This window comes from Haemorhous mexicanus, chromosome 9 (assembly GCF_027477595.1).
Source record: "Haemorhous mexicanus isolate bHaeMex1 chromosome 9, bHaeMex1.pri, whole genome shotgun sequence".
NCBI lineage: Eukaryota > Metazoa > Chordata > Aves > Passeriformes > Fringillidae > Haemorhous > Haemorhous mexicanus.
The window spans coordinates 19305604-19326506 of NC_082349.1; the positions used below are offsets into that span (position 1 = coordinate 19305604).

The 20903-nt window shown below is 39.7% G+C and overlaps 1 protein-coding gene across 2 annotated transcripts in view; it reads right to left on the minus strand.

The window, feature by feature from the left end:
- CDC14A (cell division cycle 14A) overlaps positions 1 to 20060 on the minus strand; it is a 51240-nt gene extending 31180 nt beyond the window's left edge. The window contains exons 1-4 of one of the 2 annotated variants that reach the window (XM_059854396.1): positions 19637 to 20060; positions 19086 to 19176; positions 8734 to 8809; positions 1395 to 1487 (exon numbers count right to left, since the gene is read on the minus strand). In XM_059854396.1, the coding sequence (XP_059710379.1) occupies positions 1395 to 1487; positions 8734 to 8809; positions 19086 to 19176; positions 19637 to 19742 (366 nt within the window). In that variant the 5' untranslated portion in view covers positions 19743 to 20060. The remainder of the gene's footprint in view (positions 1 to 1394; positions 1488 to 8733; positions 8810 to 19085; positions 19177 to 19636) is intronic. The other variant, XM_059854397.1, reaches the window with a different exon arrangement.
- Positions 20061 to 20903: the final 843 nt, after the last annotated feature.

A 20903-nucleotide genomic window follows, 5' to 3' on the forward strand; every position in this document is an offset into this window, starting at 1 on the left:
TCTAATATAATGAATCTTCTGAGTGCTTTCCTTCTGCCACATACACAAATAAAAAAAATCCTAACAACACAAAAAGCCCAGTATGAATAGCTTGGATAAGCTGAAGCTTTTTTTGATATGCAAAAAGCAATGTTAAAGCTTAAAAAAAATTACTTTAGAGATATTAACTATTGTTCTTAAAGCAGTTTTTTCTATAAGGGACAAGGTTTTCTTCCCTTTCCCCACTGTCACTATGTACCTCACTATGCGGCGCTGCTAATTGTAAAACCCAGGTTCAATAAATACTGAACTTTTTTTTTTCTCTGACATTTTCCTTTTGATGTTCTCAACCTTCTGAGTCATGATGTGGCTGAAATTCCCCATAGTTATGCCATTACACAGGCACATGACATGTAGCAATACTGGTCCCATGTATCCGCTGTCAAGAAAACTCATGTCATATTCCCTAAAAAGCTTACCAGAACAAAAAGGAAACCAGTATTTTCCAAGTCCACCTTAACAGTTATCCACAGTATTTCAAATGCAATTTGGATTTGTGTTTTTTCCACCTGCCATTTATAAATTAGAAGTATACAGAGCAGATCTCCTCTAGAGCTGCTTAGATTACCAGCAAACAAACCCTTCATGTTTCAGGTAGGGCTGAGATGTCTAATTTAAATTTTTAAATTAGGATAAAACACTCCTGCAAGGAAATAACTGGACATGCCATAGTAGTTTACTATTACCTGGTCATTTGCTGCATAAAAACTGCAAGCTTAAGAACTTATGAGCTTTTTTCTCTCACTGCCATTACAGAAATCTAATAAAAGATATTACTACCAAAATACACACTCAGAGGAATCATGAGAAAGAAATATGTCTGGTCCATCTGCTACCTATAAGGAAAAGGAACCAGAACAAATCCTCAATTAACTTTTAAACACCAGTAGAGCTGTGGCACACTGTCTATTATTCTGAGTAGGCTATGAAAGTTAAATGAGAAAATAAATAAATTCAATAATCACTATGTCTCTGGTTTAGTAACTTTAAGAAGGCTGTGGGAAAATATTTTCTCCTTTCCAGTCTGAATCTCACTACTGACATGACAAGCAATTCATTCTAACATGGTCAATTAGAGGTAAGCAATTTGGATTTTCAACATTCAAGAAAATGGTATCCTATGGAAAAACATGCAGGGTATCTGCCAAAGCCATTCTCTATGTAATAAAATAAATGGAGTTTAGGGATGACGACTGAGTTTCTCTAAAACTCATCCAGAGTTTTCAAAGACAGTTTATAGACAAATGAAATGACCATCTGCCCACCTCCCTAAAGGAGCACCCCTTGAGAAGCCATTTTACACATAGAAGTCTCTTCAGGAAGGGTAAAGTATCCATGTGATCAAAAATACTCACAGCATATGAACCTATTAAAAAGGCTGCATTCGCTCGCTTCCGCTGGTCATGGCTGGTGTAGTACACAATCTTTTTCCTTGAGAGACTGAAATACTGTTTAAAAGAAAATAAGCAAACAAAACAGCATATTTACTAAGAAAAGAATATGCTTGAAGAATATTTAGCAAAATCACTTTTTCAAAGCTGCAAAACATGTTAGAGAAAACTCTTATCAAGAGGTTCTTAAAATTAAAGGAGCAAAAATTACTGATACTCTGAACAATCTTATATCAGAGACAAATAAGAGTGCAGGCAAATAGCCACTGTTTCTGGGCAGATCTCTAGGTTAGCTGTACAAAAGCATGCTGAAAAGTGGAGCTGAACCAAAATCTTCAATAAAAAAATCTGGATTCTTTTTCCTCCCCAAGTTTAAATATTTGAAACACTCGCTTATGAACACTGATTAAATACATTGAAATTTTCAAACTAAAACATCATCCTGTATGTTACGCCTCTTTAGCACTTAATTCTGTGGAGAAGACAGAAGAAAAAGTCAAGCAATCAACCTTACAGTCATTTTTTTAAGTCAAACACTTCCATCTATACTATTTTAAAACGGGGTGACAGATATTTAGAAACCTTCAACAGCAAGAATTTACTTAAAAAGACAAAAAAAAGAAAAAGATTGTATAAGAAAAAAGCCTGAAGCAAAGGGTAGGCAAAGACAAAACTAGTAACACTCACAAATCTGTTTCTTTATGAAGAAAAGAAGCCTGTGTCAGAATCCTGTGGACAAACCTCCCATTGAAAACAAAATCAACAATCACCAGAAAAGAACAATAATGACAAGCTGCAGCAGAACTGTTTAAAGCCAGAGAGAGACAATATTGTCACTTAAAATTGGCAAGTTGAACAATTTACTGCATTAGTAATTTTTAAAACTTCATGAATTGCCACACTTCCATTACACTCTGCTACACCCCTGGATGTTTTTGCAGACCGATTTTTACAGCACTCCTACAGTTTTGAGGAAGTCATCAACAGATACACTAGACTCTGTTTCTAATTATTTGAAGCATTTTTCTATTTTTAAAAGTTGCATGTTCTATAAAATGCCCAAATACCAGTGCTGTTGTTAGCCAGCCTCAGGTTTAACTCTTGACACTGCTGACACTTGGGAAGGGGAGATAAGGTAACTGCTGCAGAACAGGGTTTCATTTGTAGTGCCAGAAACCTGTCCATGTCAAGTCTTCAAAACTTATTGTAAATCTGATCTCAAAACTTACTGCAAATTTGAGAACAGTTTTAACCACAGAATCAAATTTTCCGAAAAAATCAAATATCTGATCAGCTCAGGAGAAGGCTGATGCAGGCACCAGAGTGAGTTTGTCACTCCCAACCCCACAGAAAGAGCACCTTTACTCACAGCTCTAACTGTGCCTTCCAGTCTGCTCCTACAAGGCACAACTTCCAGAGGTGGAAGGAGTGAGAGTGAATGCAAGTGAGTGTAAATAGGACTGTAACTCCTGAAATAGCTGCTTGCTGTTGATTGGAAGAGGTTGTATCTTAAGGCCAACAGCAACATCTCTCTGTGTATATGCAAACATACAAAGCACAAGTCATTACTTAATTAGTGAAGCATTCAATTTTTTAATAAAACTTGACAAAATGAATCCCAGTACTTTAAGATTCCTCCTTTCTTCCCCCTCCTCAATTTTTTAATTTTAGTGTTCTCTAACTGCAATTCCACCCATGATGTGTAGGTGGGATAAGATTACAGTAGTTATGCAACAGTGACAGAACTTCAATTATAACTTATTGACTACTACTTATTTTAAAGCAAAGTTCTTTGCAGCAGTTTACAGTTCACCTAAAATACTATTTTAAACTGCAAAGCTAGCTAGTGAGAAGTAAGTTCCATGTAATAAGACCCTATTCCTTGTTTTATTTTATAGAATGGATTTTTTAATCATATGGGTATATCAAGTCATTCCAATTTTGAGACACTTTTGTACCCAAAGTAGCCACAACCTGAAATTTCCAGAATATTTAGATGAAAACAGTTTTACCGCATAATTTTCAAAATGTTTTCAAAAGGGTTTAATCCTTGTTATATGAAATATTTCAATGTGTTTTGAATCCTGACTAAAGCTTTCACACAAAATTGAAAACTGACATTAATGCCTTACAGCACAGCAAGCAGCACAATTTAAGTTTTCACAAGCCTATAAAACAAATAACTGTTTTTATTTGCACACTGGTTACAGAAAAGTAAGTTTTAACAGTAAGTTTTTCATTGTTTGCTGAAGTGTCAATGCAATGCATCTCTTAACATTGACGTGCAATTTGTCAACTCAGTGCACTTTCATCATCAAAACTAAGCTATATGATCTATTTAAAAAAAAATACTGATTTTCTGACCATATTTAATAAGCTACATCTACCCCTGTGGCCAGGTTCAATGATGAGCTTTCACAGCAGCTCTGGGAGGTGACTGTTTTTACAGCTCCAGAGCTCCACCTGAGTGGATTAGGGCTTTAGTTCCCTTAGGCACTGCACAACTGAAGAACAGGAAGGTTTCAACAAGGACTTCAGTACAGATCACCTAGGCAATAACTATGGTTGCAGATAACATAGTTGCCAATAGTCTTTTTTTTTTCCACAGCACAACTTAGGTGCACACACTATGAAGCACTAAAACTACTATTTACCAGTGAGAAAATTTTATCAGTTTCACACATCATTAAAAGATAAATTTAAACAGTATAATATAACAGCGTCTGTCAAGATACATCCCAGAGGAACAAACTGAAAGACTGTCTTGTGAATTAAAAGCAGAGGTTACACAGACAGTATAGCAGTTTTTGCTTTAGGTAATAAAACAAATTCCTAAGGTGTATGAGATTATTTACTTTCACTCTAGGGTTACATTTTTTCTTTTTTAAAAGTTCCCTGTAGATCTCAAGAGAAATTTACTTGCAGAGAATTGATGACAGGATTAAAAATTATTGTGGTAGAAAATTACCAGATAGCTGTGTAAAATCAACATATTATTTGACAGTATTTTATATAATGCATACGCATAAGGTTAAGACAGTTGCACTGCTCAAGCAAGAAATCACTCCAATGTGTTTAATAAGCCTAGATCTATGCAAATTCTACACATATATATATATATATATATATATATATATATACACAGGTGTACACATAGGTAACATGTACTTGTAAATAGACATGAATACAAGACAGGCAAACTTAATACAAAACAATTAATTTAAATATGTGCATGCAACCCTGCCTCAAAATCTAGGCTGTCCTAAATGAGATGCTTTGCAATTACTATAGTTCCCTGTGTATGCCCAGCAGTTTATTTAGAGCAAAACAAAAAAATAAGCCAAATCCCACTACGATTCAGCAGCAATACAGCTACTATACAAAAAAGTTAACCCCATAGTTTATAAGCCTGCCAGTACATTTCCTCTCCTGCCTTTGATCTTCAATACCAGCAACACTCCCTGATTACTTCTGCTCCTTAATTTATTGAGAATGTGTAAGGCTACGCACAGATAAAACACAACCGTTTTCATGAAAAGCAGTCTTCATGAAATCACTTACTTAAAAACAAGAAAAAAAATTTCATTCGTAAATGAAGCCAAATTCCTTAGTCAAGTGTTTTCTGCCATGAACAGACTTCAAATACCAAGAAGGAAGACAGCACAAACAAATTCTTCCTTGCTGCTGACTTAGATGGTGAAAATCATCCTCACAGCAATCAACAGTTGAAAAATTACAAATATAACAAGTCAAAAAGGTTTTCCTGTAAGGCACAGCCAAGACTTTGCCTCAAATTTTCTCAGCAAATGGATATCTGAATAAATTCTTTACCTCTTCTGAACAGAGGTATTTACTGTTTAAAAAAAAAAAAAAAAAAATCAGTCAGCATAAAGTTAAGACAGTTTACTTTAAAATGTTGATCTGCCATTAGCACATTTCAAACCAATATCCTACTTCCTCAGCAGTCCCCCACAAAAGGACAGGGGAAAGCAGAATACTGCCTCATGTCAAACTCCTCCCCCAAAAGAGAAAGAGATACAGCTGAAAGATTTCAAAGGGAAGCTTGTAGGGCTTTCTAGTTTTAATGAGATCTTATACTTTCATTTCTCCTGTTCCTAGCCATAGAAGTTTTAAAATTAAAGAAGCCTAAGTTTTAAATTTGAGACACCATATCCATACCAAACCTCTCATGTTTGCGAATAATTTCTTTTTGTGCCATACTTGAAGACTCTTTTCTTAAGAAAAGTATATGAAATGCTTACCCAACCAAGCACACCAAATCATCTGGGCTTAAGCACTATGATTGTTTCGGGTCCCAAAAGTGTTGCAATATGGCAGTAGCAACCATTCCATGATAATCTGCAGACTCTTTTACTTCCTATGATCAAACAACTCCTGCAGCTGGTCACAGGGCACCCTTAAGGTAAGGGTGTGTAAGCAGCAGCTTCCCAACAGGGCTCTCTCTCTGTCCTTAGTCCAATCTGCACTTCCCATCTCTGAAACACTCATCCCAGGCTCCTTACACATCACCTGGTGCCACATGAGAATTACCCTACTTTTGCTCCTGTAGGGCAGGTAAGTCACAGGTCATGAACTTGTGAACACCCTAGTTAAGGCCCCAGAACTCCTCTCGAGGACAAGTGTGAAGGACAGACACAAGAAGATGAGCTGTACAAATGGTAACTAATTCTTGCCTGGGGAAGCAGAGCAGCAGTCACTGTAGCTAGGCCTACAGTCCCCAGCAGATGCACTCCTCTGAGGCATGTAAATACACATGCAGAGGGGCAGGCTTCAGCCCTGGGTCTGTCTTACAAGCCTACTTACCCACTGCAGATGGCATCTAAATTACAAGAGTGTGGCACAAATTTTAACTGCTAGGAGAGCAAAGCTTACATTAGCAGTACTGGTCTGTCCCAGGGGTAGTGCCAATCAGCCAGACTGGAGTCCATTCATATACAAGTCTCTATACTACACTGGCAGTACTCCAAGCTTTAGCAGTTTGATACCAAGTATTACTTTCACGTGGTTGCTCTATCAGATTACCCTTTGTCGCTGTGGAACACGAAAGAACACAGGCACACACCGCTGCTCTCAAGGTGAAGAGCAAAAAGGGAAGTTTATTTTCTGACTCTAATATTAATAGTTTTCTAAAAGTGACAGTGGATTAGAGGGCGACAGTGCCACCTCTCCAATGACACTGGACAAACTAACAGTTCATCAAATTTCTCTTCTTGAATAAAAGAATGCAAAACAATGCGTTATTTACAGACAGTGTGTGAGAAAGTTCTCTACAAGAATGTCAACATCAGAAGGCTTAGAAAATCTTAAAAAATCAGGGCGACAACCCTTCTCTCTTAGGCACTAGGAGTTTAATTTAACCTATTTGGAATTAGCCTCTGGCAAGCCAGAAGCAACAAACTGCACTTCCTCCCAGTGGAGACCTCTCTCTTCAGGTCCTGGCCAGCTGTACCCTTCACCCTGCAGTGCAAGCACACTCACTCTTTTCAAAAACCAGAAAAGTTACATTAAGATTGACATTACAGTTTGCTAAACCAATCCTGCAAGTATCAGGGTTAATAGTTCCTATTAAATGAGTTAATTTAGCTCCTTTGGGTTTTTTCTCATCATAACATCCAATCTCCATCACCATGCTTACAAGGCACTTCTGATGATTCACTTGCCTCATTCAATGAGCAAGATTATGGTCTTAGAACAAGAATAAAGACTGAAGACACATTCCTGTTTAATACTGAACCATTTAAAAAAAAAACACCTGAGATATTTATTAGCTGCTTATTTATTTTCTGGAGGAAACTCTTGGTACCTAGGTTCAAGATTGAAAGCATACAGTAATATAAGAGACTGTATTACAGTCCCAAACTGGCCACAGTCACAGTCTGAATGTGGAAAAGATAGAACTGATCTCTATTTCCCATGGGCACAGTGAAGTTAGAACAGTAGGTTGATTACTGGTTCTCCTCTGGAGTGACTGCTTCACAGAGCAACTACACTCCAGTTTTTAAAAGCACAAATATAAGGTCACAAACAGCAGAACTAAGGTGAAAAATAGATTCCTACTGAGTAAGAACCATTGGTCATGTGATTGAATGGGGCAGTGGCACTGCAAATTGGGATGATAAGGTATTTATAAGGTGCTGGTGTTATCAACTGGCAAATCAAACATTTCCCCAATATGAGCACAGGCATACCAAATTACAAACAGTAGAGATTAATTTTTATAAGTATCTTTTTAAAGTAAGAAGTAATGTAAATTTTCACTAGAAGCACTTCTTTTTTCAAGAAATTTGCAGGAACTCTACAAGCCCTTCCATTTGCAGAACCTCCACTTAAGAATTCATGGAATTCAGGATACCCCTGAAAGCAGCAGGTAGCATGAATCTACTTAACTAAAGGTTTCATTTGTGACTCTAGAAATAATGTCATTTTCAATAAAGGGACCCTCTTAACAGCGGCCAAAGCAATCACATCTGCTGTCCCATTTCCTTCTGTCAGTTACAGGTCAAATACTTTATAAGGTAAAAGATTTTAAATCTGTAATATTTAGTGAAGGGTCTCCTCATTATTTGCCCAGAAGTTATATTCATCAGCATTTTGGAATTAAAACATCAGTTTCATTTCTTGCAGTTGACAGATTTTCTATACATGCTGCAAATCACTTCTTCACAGGTATTAGGAGAAAATGAAGTCTGCAGCTGTACATATGCTCAGAGGGTCTGGCTGGGATGGAGCTGGGATTTGGGCACAGCAGCCAGTGTGATGCTGAGATTTAGATTTGTCATCAAAACTGTGTTGATAGCACACCCATGTTTTATCTGCTGCCAAGCAGTGCTCTCATAGTCCCAAGGCCTTCTGTTTTTCTCTCTGCCCAGACCCCTTTTCCACTGAGACTTACTTTAAACAGTGGGATTTCAGGACCCATGTTTTGTTCCTTGAGTACCTGTTTTTTCAGTTATTCAGGCCAGCATACACACTTCATTACCTGCAAACCCTAATTTGTGGTGACACAACCAGGAACTTTTGTTACTATTGTCTTGAAAGTGTTAAGGTTATGCAAAACATGAACACAGCCTTCAGTCACCTGCCACATCTCCTAAGCCAAAATGAGGGAATATTATTTTCTTTCACTCTTCCAGAGGGAAAAAAAACTCAGAACAAAATATCCTTCAAGCTTAGCAATAACCACCTAGCTAGTGAGCATCAAACAACCACTTTCAAACTGGTTAATTTTATTTCAATTTGAAAATACAAAAATATAGGAACATTGTTTTTAAACTAAGCTTACCTTTAATTTCTTATTTAGTTTACAGCAGTATCTGTATAACATTGCCAAATTTAATGGTCCAAAATCTCCATAGAAACTGGAAAAAAAACGACAAAACAGTATTATTTATACAAAAGAGCTAAGCAAATTCCAATATGCACATTGTTGATAAAGCTGAAAATCAAGGATACTGAGTAGCCAATACAAATAGAACAACAGATAAGTCCTTTATTGATTAATTTAAAGGGACAATAGTAACAATTAATTTAAACTTATTTGTAGCTTCAGTTTGAGATAGTCCAACTTGAGATAGTAACTACTTTTCCCATTATATACACAAGCTAACTACAGAATTTTTTTCTTTATCCTGTGATATCCAGTCTGGTTTTGGCCAAAACCCCAGAGTGAAGACCTGAAGACATGATATACATTAAAACCATGTTGATGTCATCCTAAGGATTCTACAACTGCTTACCATGAGAATATATCATTACCTACTATCAAGAATAAGCTAAACAGAATTTCTTATGGGTGATAAAATTTATTTAATAACATCTAGTCTTGATCTCTGTCTGAAGTTTAAGGTCATTTCCTTATATGCCTTTCTTCACTATTTCAGAGATTAGGTATTACATACATACTTTACATCTAATGATGTTTCTTTTTGTCCTGCAAATCCTCTTGCCTCTAGGCTGCTCTTCCAATTTATAATCTGTTTTATGTTCTAAATATCAACTTCTCATTGTTCTTGTTTCTCTGTTCTATGTTTTTAAACTATGTTACCTTTGAACAACAATCTCTGGCCTCAAGGTAAGAGCTAGCAGCAGTAATCTGTACAGGAAAATTATTGCACACCAGGAGTTCCTTGTAGTGATTCACAGTGCTCTTCCTAGCAAACTCTCTATACAGGCACCTACACAAATAACAGCAGCCTTTGTGCAAGAAACTTACAGCAACCTCTTCTAGAGCACCCTCTCCATCAATTGTGCAAAACTGGTCAAAATTTAACCTGCAGACTTCCTCCAGTAATTCTCCTGTTGTGTATAAAACCCTTAATCTTGGTGGTCTATGCAAATTTGTCGAAGAACACACTATGAATTGCAGTGAGAACTGACTACTACTTAAACTGCTTTAATCTCATCTACCTTAAGCCTTTTTGATAGAAGAGACAGGAAGCTTCTTGCCTACTGACAAACAAAACAAGCCATGGGCATCTGAATGCATTCTTTTTGGGGAATCACAGAGGAAAAAGCTGTTCTGGACTTACAGTCTTTGAAGGAGTAAAAAGGTACTGAAATTACACAATAGAATATATGGCAGTACCTATCAAGCTTTTTCCTCCCTGACAAAGGGTTTATTTTTCAGGAAAACAAATTAGATTTCAGTGGAACATAATAAGAAAACTCCCACTTTGAGAGCAATCAAACGCTGGGAAGCAATTGCACAGAGAGGTTGTAAAGTCACAACCAAATTGTACAAGGATCTGAACAACCTGCTCTTGTCAACCTTGCTTTGAGCCCATGGTGCATTATGTATCTGCAGAGATGCCTTCTGCTTCATCCATTCTGCACAGACACAAAAATGAATTAGGAGTGCTCCATCTTTTTGTGACATCATTGATCTCCTCCTCCCCACATTCTCTCAACAACCAAGCCAAGACCAGTGCAAAAAGAGACAATCATATTAGTTTGATCACTCTCTAAGACAAGAAACAAGGAGCCTTCCTGCCACACCAATGCTATTTCAGTATCATCTACTTCACAATATCAAGTAACAACACAAGTGTTGGTTAAGATTCAGTTCAGCACAAAACATTATGATGTAATTACAGAAGCTAATTAGCTGGGAAAAACTAGCTGACCGAGCTGCCCAACTACTAGAACTTAATTTTTAGGTAGGACAGAAGATAACTAAACCAAGAGAAAACTGCAGCCCTAGGAAAGCAGGGTTTAACTTCAGAATTCATCATCTTCTCAAGATAAGTCTGCCAAATATGGTCAATAGTTCTTTTTAAAACAAAATCCTCCACACAGTTTTTCATAGAGATGAAATAAAAACATTCTATGGACAAGTATGAGTTAAGACAAGAAGCTAAAACTGGAGTTCTAACAACACTGGAGTGAATGTAGCTACTAGGAAAGTCATATAGAAGGCTTCCTAACATCTTCTCCCATACAGCTGCACTAACACATGAATCAAACACCCCCACCCTATCTTACTCCATCAACTTTAGAGCATTCTTTCACTTAAATATAAGATGGAAGAGTAAAACTTATATTAAAATTCTTTTGGAAAAATTCTTTTTAAGGTATTGTGGAAAAATATAGAATTAGATAGTTACTATAACATAGAATACTAAAAAAAAAAATTGAGAGAAAAGTATTTGAAAGCTATAACTGAATACACAGTTCATCTAAAGAACTGAAGAAGTACAGCCATGCTTTTGATAAGATTTATTACAATTCATTTGCTAGAAGTACATCGATATGAAGAATTACATCCACTTCTACTTTTTCACATGATTAAATTTGAACAGCAGCGTAGAAAAAGTACATGAAAATAAATTTAGAAATTTATCTACAAGACATATTATTTTGGTGTGCATAAGGATAAAATACATTTGAGTCTGTCCAGGAAGCAATTGTCTCTCCACAAAATGAAGCCGTTCAGCTTTTCTCAGACCCGAAGTTAAAGATGTCACAATCTTTGACTGTTTCTCCACCACTGATCTACCATTAAGAATCCTGTGCTTCTCTTAACACAGTGGAGAAGGGGGTATAAGTATCTGTGTTTAAGACTCTGGTACTATCCCTGCTTGTCTATGCTGCAGAAACAAAATAATTCCCAGAATACAAACACAATCAAAGGAAATGCACTTTCAGTCCCTGCTGCATCAGCATTAGCACCCATACACAAAACCACTGTCAATTCCCAAGTTATTTCCCACTACTACAGAGGCAGTATAAACCAGCTATTGCCTTTGCTGATAAAACATTGTGGTTGAAATGTGAGGCACAAAGTTAAAATAATGCTTGTAACATAACCTTTCTCCATTTTGTACCTCTAAATTGGAGTAAGTTAATTATCCTTTCTTTGATGGGACTAAGTGAAACAAGTGCTTTACAAATCGTCAAATCAAAAGAGTTCTTTGGAAGATAATACAAGGCTCTGTACTGAAGTCAATGAACTCTGATCTACAGAATCTTTCTTCAATTTACATCCCTAGGCCTAAAAACAGTTTCTGACATGTTTAAGCAGAGGGATTTAATCCTATGCACCCTCATTACTTTTTATACAAAAGGACATTTTTATACTTGAATTAGTGACACTTGATCCTGCTTCACCCAAAGGATTTTCATCTCAAGAGCAGAATCTTACGTAAATGTAAGTGGAACATGGAAAATGGGCAGGGTATAGAGAATGGGGATGAAATGACACACCAAGTCACCAGCTGAATAAAGAATTTCATTTGGCAAAAACTGAAGATCAACATAAGAAAAGGCAAATAGTCACTGATAACAATTCATCCAATATTATTTTACTTCCATTTCTTTTACATCTAGATGTTTTAACAAAGCATTGAAAAACAGTAAGAGAAATTGGAATGCCTCTGAAGCTTAAGCTAGTTAAGAGAGACAGTTATTTACAACAGAGGTGGAAACCAGAGGAACAGAAAGGCAGGTATGGTATTAATTACATTTAATTATATTTTGTTTTAATCAAGTACCTAGATGATAGGTTAAGTTATTCTCCCCCCTCATCTCATGGGGACTTGCTATCCTAATGCTTCTCAAACCAAGTAGCAAAACCCCAGAATATACTAGCTGAACATTTAAATAATGTACTTCAAAAATACTATCAGGATGCCACTTGGAAGCAGTAGCATAAGTTTCTGGTATCTGTTTTCTCCTTAGAGTAAACTCCTAGAACCATTTCTTCCTACCTGTAATTAGTTGCAGTATTATATCTGAGGCATTTGCTGTACTGTATCACAGGAATGGCCATCCTCCTAGAAAGGCCAGCCCATTGCTCTACTCTGTCACTCAAACAGCTACTGTAAATTCTGCCAGGGAATTTAATGGTGAAGGAAATGCAGCCCACACACATCCCTTTAGTAAGAAGCCGTTTCCAACTGCAGTTCCATAGGATGCCACATGAAGGTGCCACGAGTCAGTTCAAGCCTGAAGCAGCACTTCTGAAAGCAAACACCACTTTTTACTAAGCGTTTGGATATCTCTGACCCTTGTGCTGGACAAAATGGTGCCATTCACTGAAGGAATATTATAGCCTAGCAGCTTTTTAACTGAATTGATAACCTCCACAGAATCATAGAGTATGCTGAGGTCCCTTTCTGTGGTGTTGCTCTCTGGCCTCTCATTCCCCAGCTTGCCCCTATATCCAGGGTTGTCCCACTCCAGGTGCAGAATCTGGCACCTGCCCTTGCTGAATTTCATACAGTTGGTGATTGTCCATCCCCCTAATTTGTTAAGGTTCATATTAACCTCTGTCAATCTATCAGGCCATGATATAATCTGTCAAAAATAAAATGTATTACTTATACTTTACTCAAGATGCCTGATACTTTTTCCCTACAGAGCAGTACTTTTATACTGCCATTCAATTCCCATCAGGGCATGATTTTTCTTGTTTGTCACCTTATTCAGTCATTGATTTAGTAACATGAAAACAGGGCCACCATTTAATAACTGCAATCATTTTCTGGAGTACCTATCCCAGAACTGGAGCACAAAGTAAAAGTATACTCAATAAAGTATGAAGTTTGCCTTCTTGAAGACTTGCAATCGTATAAAGCCACTTTCTAGCCAAAACAGGAGTCCCCCAAGCTTGCAATTACTTAAGTCAAAAGATAAAGCCCAAGAATCTGGTGAAATAAGAAAAATACAGCTCCCTAACTGCAAAACTTGGCTAATTTTTCAGCATTTTACAAATGTGCAGCTTCTATTAAAACTGAGCAATGAGACTATTTCTCTTATTGTGATTCATTCTTCTCCTGCTTCTCCCTCTTTCCTATGCAGGAACATTCAGATTATGACCCTATTGCATCTGTTCTGAGCCTGGCTATTTAACAGCACAAGGCCCAGGTGCTGCAGAAGTGGCCACCTGACTATTCAGCTACTTCCTTCAAATTATAAGCTGAACAATTCACACATGCAACAAACTCTCTGGATGAGAGAGGATCAATCTGCACATTCATTACAACCTAACTGCTGCTTGAGAAATTTTACCTATTCAGGCTTTTCTCTCCAACTCTGGTTTCCTGAAGTGTGTTTCTCCTCCCCACTTCTCAAGCACATGAAAAAAGGTGAGCACTGTTTTTGTCCTCTCATCCACTGATGCCAGTAACACGTGGACTGTTAGGAGCTTCCTTAATTGGGCCAAGACAAAATTCCTAACACTTAATGCTGCTTAGGGATCGCGTGCTTCTGAACAGACCAAGGGTGATACAGCAAAAATAACCTTGGAAATAGCTGAAGGCAGGAATAGAGCAGAGGCCCTGGATTATGCAAAATCCCCCAGGTATTAAGTCCATTTCGTCTTGGAAGCTCCAAATCCTCCTCAAGATCCTGATTCTTCAAAATCCAACAACTCACAGATTTAAGTAATAGATAATAAAAATAACTATTCCAGATACATGATTTTTAAATCCAGTGCTCCTTGATATCAAAAAAAAAATTAACAATGAAGAGGTTCTCCCATAAAAAGTTGCCCTGTAGAACCTTCAGGTCATATCAGAAGCCTAGTCCCTTTGGAAAAAAAGTCATCTTGACCAAGGCCAAGATGCGCATACGGGATTTCCTAGACAAGCTACATTCCCATCCAACATAAAACTGGAGCTTAGAAAGCTGCTGTTTTATCCTGGTACCCTTTTACTGCAAACAAAAGAAACATCTCCTCAGTACTACTGGCAAATGCTTTTATCTTGTACTTACGAAAAAGCAAAGAGAGATATGGTAAAGTAATGTATAAAACTAAGCTGGGAAATTTCCTTGTTTTAATTTTGGACTTAATCTTACTAAGTTGTCTTGGTCATCCAATAGTCAAGGTTGAGTTTTCAAAATTACTGATGTGAATGGCTTTCTGTGTGAAGTGACAGCTCTGACCATTGTAACAAGGCTAAGTTTAAGTTTTCTTTTTCCTTTCCAATGATTTAAGCCACAGAAAGATGGAGAAGTTCAGGTTTCCTATGCAAGTACTGTTACTGGAGAGCCACAGAAAAGCAGCATTTAACCAAAGCCAAAGCAGATAGGCTAACCCTTATTCTTGTCACAGGAAAGAAACTGTTTCTTTGCATATACACATGCAGTAGAAGAAACAGCACTCATTTAATATTGTTGTAGCTAAGCACCTGAGAGACTTGCTCTATTGCTACATAACTGAAGTAGCTCTCAAGAAGACTGCTGTGAAATGGGCAAGTAACATACCACACCATGAAAGAATGCTTCAGTGTAAAGCATGATTTACAGAGACTATCATATTTACTACTTCTATTGCTGCTTATACCATGTCAGAGATTAGAGCTGCAAATGCTGTTTATACAAGAGATCCAAAGTCAGAATAAATGACTGAACAAAACCATTATGATTTATGAAGGCCATTATAAATCATCAGTATGAGATTCCTGTTTCACAGTATTTAAATTCTGACTTTGTTTGAGAAAACTACTCAGAAATAAAAAGGACATTAAAAGTTGCTTTGATAAAACTATGTGAAAGCCAAGTGAACCAGTCAAGTGTAGTATTCTCAACCCAGATCTGTTTACTGGAAGGTGAAACGTGAAAGATGCTATTCTTAGAGAATAAAAAGCTTCTTACTAGTGCCTAACTCATTAACTGAGGTCTTGCCAAGGCAACGTTTGTCTATTTGCCAAATGACAATCTTCATCAAGATGGATTGTTTCTCATTAACTCCATTTTTCTGAAGCAATAGTTATCTGTACTACACTATCCTGAAAGACTGTGTTCCCTTATAAGAAGTACTGCAGACTTTTTCAGGAAAATCCTCAGAAAGTTTCAGAAAAACTCTGAGAAAATCTTAAAGAAACAAAACTATCAAAGAAGAGATTTCAGAATTGCATCGTTCCATTCAGGTTTCTTGTTCTCTTAACTGAGGCATTTGTATTTAATTTCTCTGGCATAATAGGTTCAAGGTTAAATTGCAGCACATTTAACTAAAATAGTGACAGTTCTAGTAGCAAGTTCCTAGTCTGCTAGCATTTAAGATAGGCTTAAATGGTTTTAAGAACATCTTTATTATCTTTTTAGTGCGAATGTTTAACTTAAGACAGTATTATGAAGTCATGAGAACAGCTGAAAACTTGAAGTGAGAACTGAAGTCTAAAGTGCTCAAGATTACATAACCCCACCTTGTGTATAATTTAGTGATAAATCATGTGACAAGGTACAGGAGCAAGTCAACACCAAACTTTCCAAACCATCAGATCTAGCACTACAGCTCTTTTGTTTAATAAATGGGGTACAGTAGTAATATAAAAATTACTTCCTTATGTCTCTTCAAGAGTAGGGAAAAAAAAGGGAAGCAAGATAGTGAGTTTTTAAGTACTATGTGATCCAGTAACAGGCTCTCTGTAATCAGGCAACTCCAACCCTACATATTCATGAGGTTTTCAGATCAGATACTGCTTCAGTGAAGCTAACTGACACCTCTGTAAAGTCAGCCAAATAAAATTCTGTAACAAGCTAACAGAATAAGAACCCAAAGAAAAGCAATTCAAACAGAAAAAAGCTGAAAGAAAAGCAGTTTACTTCCAAGTACAATGAAGTATCTTTATCTTGTCATTACAATGATGCATCTAAGCAAAGTTATATCAATAAACAATTTTATTAATATAATTACTTACACACCTCACAGGTGCTGAGGATTTCATGCCTGGGCAGACATCTTCTTTCCCCCTCCTGAGAACTCTCTGAACAAGTCATTTGATTGAAAAGGATAAGTGGCTGTGGAATTCTGACCACAAGAACCACCCAAGGAGGCCATTTCCATGAAGATTCTGCAAACCACTGTTCTGAGCTACAGCATTTCGAAACTCACTTCCAAATATTTACTTTGCTATCATGCAACAAATACTTCTATTCACTTTCTCAGAAAGAAGACTGCATTTTTGAGGAAGTGAGGAGACCCTCTGATCTGTTATACTAAAGTTACACTCCAGTACTACTTGCAGACAAGTCCTGTCAGGGCCCCCCTCTTTGTGTGCAGCCTGGGAAACACAAGGGACTGATGTCAAGCTTGTTGATGAGCATAAGGGAAGCGATAGTAAAATTAGCACTTCCCCAAGAAATGAGTCTTGCATTCTATTCCTCAGCTTACCTCAACCTTCCAAACACAGAAAGATACTAAAAATATACATAACGTGGTAACCCTACCAACACTTGCTTTTACTTCCCTGACACCATATAAACCTCCTTAGAGATGAGAGGGCAAAAAAAAAAATTAAGATCAGCCATTACCAAATATTGCAGACACTGATAGGATGGGTGCTGCAATACAAATACCAGGGGAAAGTTTAGCAATGATATGCAAAAGGTCATTACACAATTCCTAGGTACCACCTGGTAACTGTCTTACCTGGTAACTTATTTTCATATCACATTTCAGCATTTTATGAGCACAAAAGGGAGAATACCTTTATGGTATCAGATACAGGACAACAACTTTAAAATGGGCCAAACAGATTAGGAACCATCAATTCAGAACATACACCAGGAGTGACATGTTCAAAGTCTTTAGTTGTGCCCTAGAAGACAAAGGAAACTTTGCTTCCTTCCATTACCCAGTAATTATATCTGGTATCAGGCTACACCTTCATATGTAGTTAACACTGTGTAAGGAATATACCTACAGAATTTCCTCTACAGGTTAAAGAAAATTACATTCTCCCACACCCTCTCAAATTTCTCAGTACTTTTTTTATTTAAAAATATGGCACTGTCCTTATACAAATACCTCAGTTACAGGCCTCGGTTAGTACAGCCATCTGTAACTAACAGTACAGAATTGATCCCTCTTCCTACCCACAAGATCAAATGCCACGTAAGAGTCCTTCACACTTCCTAAAAGCACGTTAAGAAATAAAACATAATACTGAAGTCTGGAAGAGATACAAGCTTCCCTTCTTAAAGCAAATGTAACACTTTCATACCACACAAATTGCTCAGGACCTTCCCCAATTGAGTTCTGCTTTCAATACTAGGTCAACCCTCCCTTGGGATACTCCAAAGCTCCCTTCCAATCAAAATTCCTTAATGATCATTAAAGAACTTACTCCCAGCCCAAGGGGCCCATTACAAAAGCCAGCTTTCAGAATGAACCATTGGGAACTCCAGCAGAAGACACACAGCTTAAGATAAGAAAACTCTAGAAAAGATACCCTGAAACTACAAGCTGTGCAAAAAAAATAAGCTAAAAACCAAGGAATATTGGTTTACATCTTCACAGAAGCAGTGCTGGTCACTGGAGAAAGGAGGGAAGAATGGTTGATGTTCACAATTGCTTCAAATAATTTGGAAAGCAAGTTATGCTTGAAGTAGGAACACACTTTTTGTTTCACTTCTGCTGCAGCCAACTCCATGTCAAGCAGGTAGGGATATATCATCACACAGCAAACAGCTGGTCTTGAAATGCAGTCCAAAGCACCAACTTTTTAGCCACAGCACAGAGTGATTACTTTATTTGTTTGATGTTTTTTATGTTCTTAAATAGTATTCACAACTACAATCAGTTTTATTTTTTACCTTCTATGTGAAGTCAGTGTCTTACAAGCATGAACCTTTTACTACAGAGAAAATATTTTTTTCTGCTGTTCTAAAGATACAAAAGCCATCAAGAAGTGCTATCTCAAAATCCTCTAATAAAAGCAGAGTTATAAAAGAAGTTGCAGATGCTCTTCAAGAGCACATCTAAACATTGCATTCTTATGATTCTGCAAACTTCATACTCTCTATACCGGAAACTACAGGAAATATAAAACAAACTACTGTTTATCTATTCATGCCAAATAAGTCTTCTATTTAAGACACCATTCAATAAAGTGTGATTAGTCCAAATAGACCTCCATGTTCTAAACAAATCTTACAAGGCTCAGATATCCTTCTTGTAGCTCAACCACGATTTAAGCCACTTAACTGCCCTTGCAGTTGTTTTTATGGGTCTTTTTTTAAGCATCACCTTGTTAAACTAATTTCAGCGAATAAATAATACATTTGGACTAACTTCATGCTCACATTCTATGCAAGTAACCCAACGGGGCAAAAATATTCTACAGAATATATGGAAGTGTGTTGGGGAGACTCTCAAGTGATCACTTTGAATACGCAAACCACAACACTTACTTTTCATAGACTAGTTCCTCATCGGTACAGAAGTAGTGGGTATTTACGGTAGTTTTCGGTTTAGCTCGTAAAGTAGCGAAGTACAACCGATCTGAAAGACAGATTAGAGGCACAGTGTCGGACAGCGAAGGCTGCCGGCCGCCGCCTCGGGGCACGCCTGTCACCGCGGGGCGGAAGAGGCTCCGCCGCTCCTTTTTCTGCTGCGTGAGCGGCGGCGGGAGCGCCCGGAGCGCTCCGCCCGCGGGCCCTGCCCCTGCCGGGCCCCCCGCGCTGCCGGGAGCCCCTCGGCAGCGGCTCCGACCCAGCGAGCAGCGTGCAGCAACAGGTGCCGGCCCCGCGCCTCGCCCGGGAGCGCGGGGAAAGCAGCGCCGGGGTGCCCGCGGTAGCCGGGGCGGGCAGCTCGCGAAACCCGCCGGGCAAACGGGCCGGGGCCGAGCCGGGCAGGAAGCAAAGCCGGGGGAGGGCGGTAGAGAAGCCAGCGAGTTTACTCTCTGGGGGAGGCTCCGGGACCCCGCGGGCAGGGGATGGGGTGGCTCTCGCCCCGCTCTCACCTTTCACGAACTCCGAGGCTCCCAACAGCACTTCGGAGGCGGCTGCCGCCGGCTCCATCTTAAAGAGGGCCCGGAGTATCGAGGCGCGGGGCGGCTCCGAGCTCATGGCGCTCCGGGGGAGCGCCGGCGGGCCCGGGGCGTGCTCGCAGGGACGCGACCCACCGGCCGGAGGGGCCGCCCGCCAGGGCCCAGGGTGCTGCGAGCGCAGCGGCCGTAGCCCGCATAGGAGCGGGAGCGGAGCCGAGAAGAGCCCCGGGACACGACAGGCAAGCACCCGCAGAGACTCCAGCTCCACCCCGCCCCCAGCCAGGAGACGCCCCCGGATAAAGCGGCAGCGGGCGGTTACCAGGCGACCGGCGGCGCTCTGGCAACCGCGTTACAGAGCCTTTGTGTCGCCCGGCCCAGGGCTGACGCTACGAGTGACCGGCCCCCCGCGCCCCCCCGATCCCCGGCCCGGCAGCGCCCCTGCTCCGGCAGGCAGCGGCCCTCAGCCCGGCACCGCCCCGCCCTCCGCCCCGCCTGCCCGGGCAGCGCCGCCGCGCCCCGCTGAGCTGGGGCTGCTTTTCCCCGCCCGGGGGCGGCCCGTGGCAGAGCGCCCTACGGGCACTGGGCGGGTGTCGCGTACAGCTCGGAGCGGGGCTGAGCCGGAGCGCTGCCTCAGCAGAGCGAGCAGGCTCCGGACGGGGGCAGGCGGAGCGGCAGGGCTGCCTCAGGCGAGGGGAACCCGGCGGAGCGCCCACTGCGCTACCTGGGACACCCTTTGTCGTGACAGACAGGTCGATTGACGAATCAGAGGTCGCCCTGCTACGCCTGCAGCCAATGAGCTGGCGGCGCCCCGGGTAGCGCCCCGCCCCAGGCCCCCCGCTTCCCGCGGCTGGAGGGGCCGGGAGCCGCTTGCGGGCAGCGGCAAAAGCCGCGCACGCCTGAGGCGCGGAGCTCTGCTAGCGCGCTGCTTCGAGCTCTGGGCCCGTTCTTCCACCTCTCCCCTTTAGAAGGAATTGGTAAGTGCTAAACAGGGCAGACTGTCCGTCTCAGTTTTACAACTAAAGCAAAGGTTGCAATGGAGAGGTTTCTTGAGGAGATAAAAAAAAGGGGGTTAAAAAGTCATTCTTCTCCCGAACAAGCAAAAAAATTCACTCTTGAAACACCTTTAAAAGATGCTGTAATATAAAGCCAAATGCAGCCCTGAGGTTCACATTTGTATCACCAGCTTTCCCTAACACTATAAATAACTTACTGTAACCACCAGTGCATACAATTAATCGTG